The sequence below is a fragment of the Numida meleagris genome, unplaced genomic scaffold (genome assembly GCF_002078875.1).
Source record: "Numida meleagris isolate 19003 breed g44 Domestic line unplaced genomic scaffold, NumMel1.0 unplaced_Scaffold328, whole genome shotgun sequence".
NCBI lineage: Eukaryota > Metazoa > Chordata > Aves > Galliformes > Numididae > Numida > Numida meleagris.
The window spans coordinates 65,572-67,581 of record NW_018364558.1 but is presented as its reverse complement, the minus strand read 5'-3'; the positions used below and the strand labels follow the sequence as shown (position 1 = coordinate 67,581).

The 2,010-nt window shown below is 52.4% G+C and overlaps 1 protein-coding gene across 1 annotated transcript in view; it reads left to right on the top strand.

The window, feature by feature from the left end:
* The window catches only part of LOC110391240 (proto-oncogene vav-like), a gene marked incomplete at its 3' end in the record, with an annotated part of 24,936 nt that overhangs the window by 10,104 nt on the left and 12,822 nt on the right, over positions 1 to 2,010 (top strand). The window contains 2 exon segments of the mRNA XM_021383050.1: positions 408 to 463; positions 1,042 to 1,291. Coding sequence (XP_021238725.1) covers positions 408 to 463; positions 1,042 to 1,291 — 306 coding nt within the window.

Genomic DNA, 2,010 nt, shown 5'->3' with positions numbered 1-2,010 from the left:
GGAGGGGGGGCAGGAGGGAGCAATGGCGGTTGGGGGGGGCAGTCCATCTAGGGACCATTTTGAGTCCAATTCCGGCTATTTTGGGTCCATTTCTGCTCATTTTGGGTCTGAATTCAGTTCCAATTTTGGATCGATTTTGGGTCAAGTTTTGCCCATTTTGGGTCTGATTTTGTTTCTATTTTGGGTCAGTTTTTGCCCATTTGTGGTCAGATTTCAAGCGTAATTTCGGGTCAGTTTTGGGTCCATTTCTGCCCAATTTGGGTCTGATTTCAGGTCCCAATTTTGGGATCTATTTTGGGTCAAGTTTGCCCATTTTGGGTCAACTTCTGCCCATTTGGGGTCTGAATTCAGGTCCAGTTTTGGGGTTATTTTGGGTCAATTTCTGCCCATTTTGGGTCTGCTTTCAGGTCCAATTTTGGGTCAATTTTGGGTCAAGTTTTGCCCATTTTGGGTCTGATTTCGGGTCTGATTTTGGGTCCATTTCTGCCCGTTTTGGGTCTGATTTTGGGTCACTCATGGCTCCATTTCGGGACTATTTTGAGTTAATTTCTGTCCGTTTGGGGTCTGATTTCAAGTGTAATTTTGGGTCAGTTTCTGCTCATTTTGGGTCTGGTTTCAGGTCCAATTTTGGGTCCATTTCTGCCCATTTTTACCCATTTTTTCTGATTTTCTTTCAATTTTGGGTCCATTTCTGCTCATCTGGGGTGCTGTCTCAGGCCCAATTTTGGGTCCATTTTGGGTCAATTTCTGCTCATTTGGGGTCTGATTTTGGGTTCAGTTTTGGGGCCTATTTTGGGTCAATTTCTGCCCATTTTGGGTCTGCTTTCAGGTCCAATTTTGGGTCTATTTTGGGTCGATTTCTGCCCATTTTGTGTCTGATTTCTGGCCTGATTTTGGGTCCATTTCTGCCCATTTGGGGTCCGATTTTGGGTCACTCATGGCTCCACTTTGGGTCAATTTTGGGTCAGTTTCTGCCCATTTTGGGTCTGATTTCAGGTCCGATTTTGGGTCCATTTCTGCTCATTTGGGGTGTGGTTTCAGGTCCAATTTTGGGTCCATTTTGGGTCCATTTCTGCCCATTTTGGGTCCAATTCTGGGTCACTCGTGGCTCCATTTTGGGTCCCAATGTGGGTTCCGTCTGTGGGGTGCGGTGCCGTCGTTTTGGGGTCACTTTGGGCGGATTTGGGTCCTGCAGGTTCCTGCTCTATGGCCGCTACTGCAGCCAAGTGGAGGCGGCCGCGAGGAGACTGGACCAGCTGGCGGCCGGCACCGACCTCCGCATGAAGCTGCAGGTGGGGATACTGGGAGCACTGGGAGCACTGGGAGCACTGGGAGCACTGGGAGGGGTGACTGGGCTGATACTGGGCGCACTGGGAAGGGTTAGTGGGCTGATACTGAGAGCACTGGGAGGGGTGACTGGGCTGATACTGGGAACACTGGGAAGGGATACTGGGCTGATACTGGGAGCACTGGGAGGGGTGACTGGGCTGATACTAGGAGCACTGGGAGCACTGGGAAGGGTTACTGGGCTGATACTGGGAACACTGGGAGCACTGGGAAGGATTACCGGGCTGATACTGGGAGCATTGGGAGAACTGGGAGGGGAGATTGGGCTGATACTGGGAGCACTGGGAGATCTAAAAGCACTGGGAGCACTGGGAGGGGTTACTGGGCTGATACTGGGAGCACTGGGAGGGGTTACTGGGCTGATACTGGGAGCACTGGGAGCACTGGGACTGGGAGGAGTGACTGGGCTGATACTGGGAGCACTGGGAGCACTGGGAGGGGTTATGGGGCTGATACTGGGAACACTGGGAGCACTGGGAGCACTGGGAGCACTGGGAGCACTGGGAGCACTGGGAGGGGTGACTGGGCTAATACTGGGAGCACTGGGAGCACTGGGAGGGGTTGCTAGGCTGATACTGGGAGCACTGGGAGCACTGGAAGGGGTGATGGCTAATACTGGGAGCACTGGGAGGGGTTGCTAGGCTGTTACTGGGAGCACTGGGA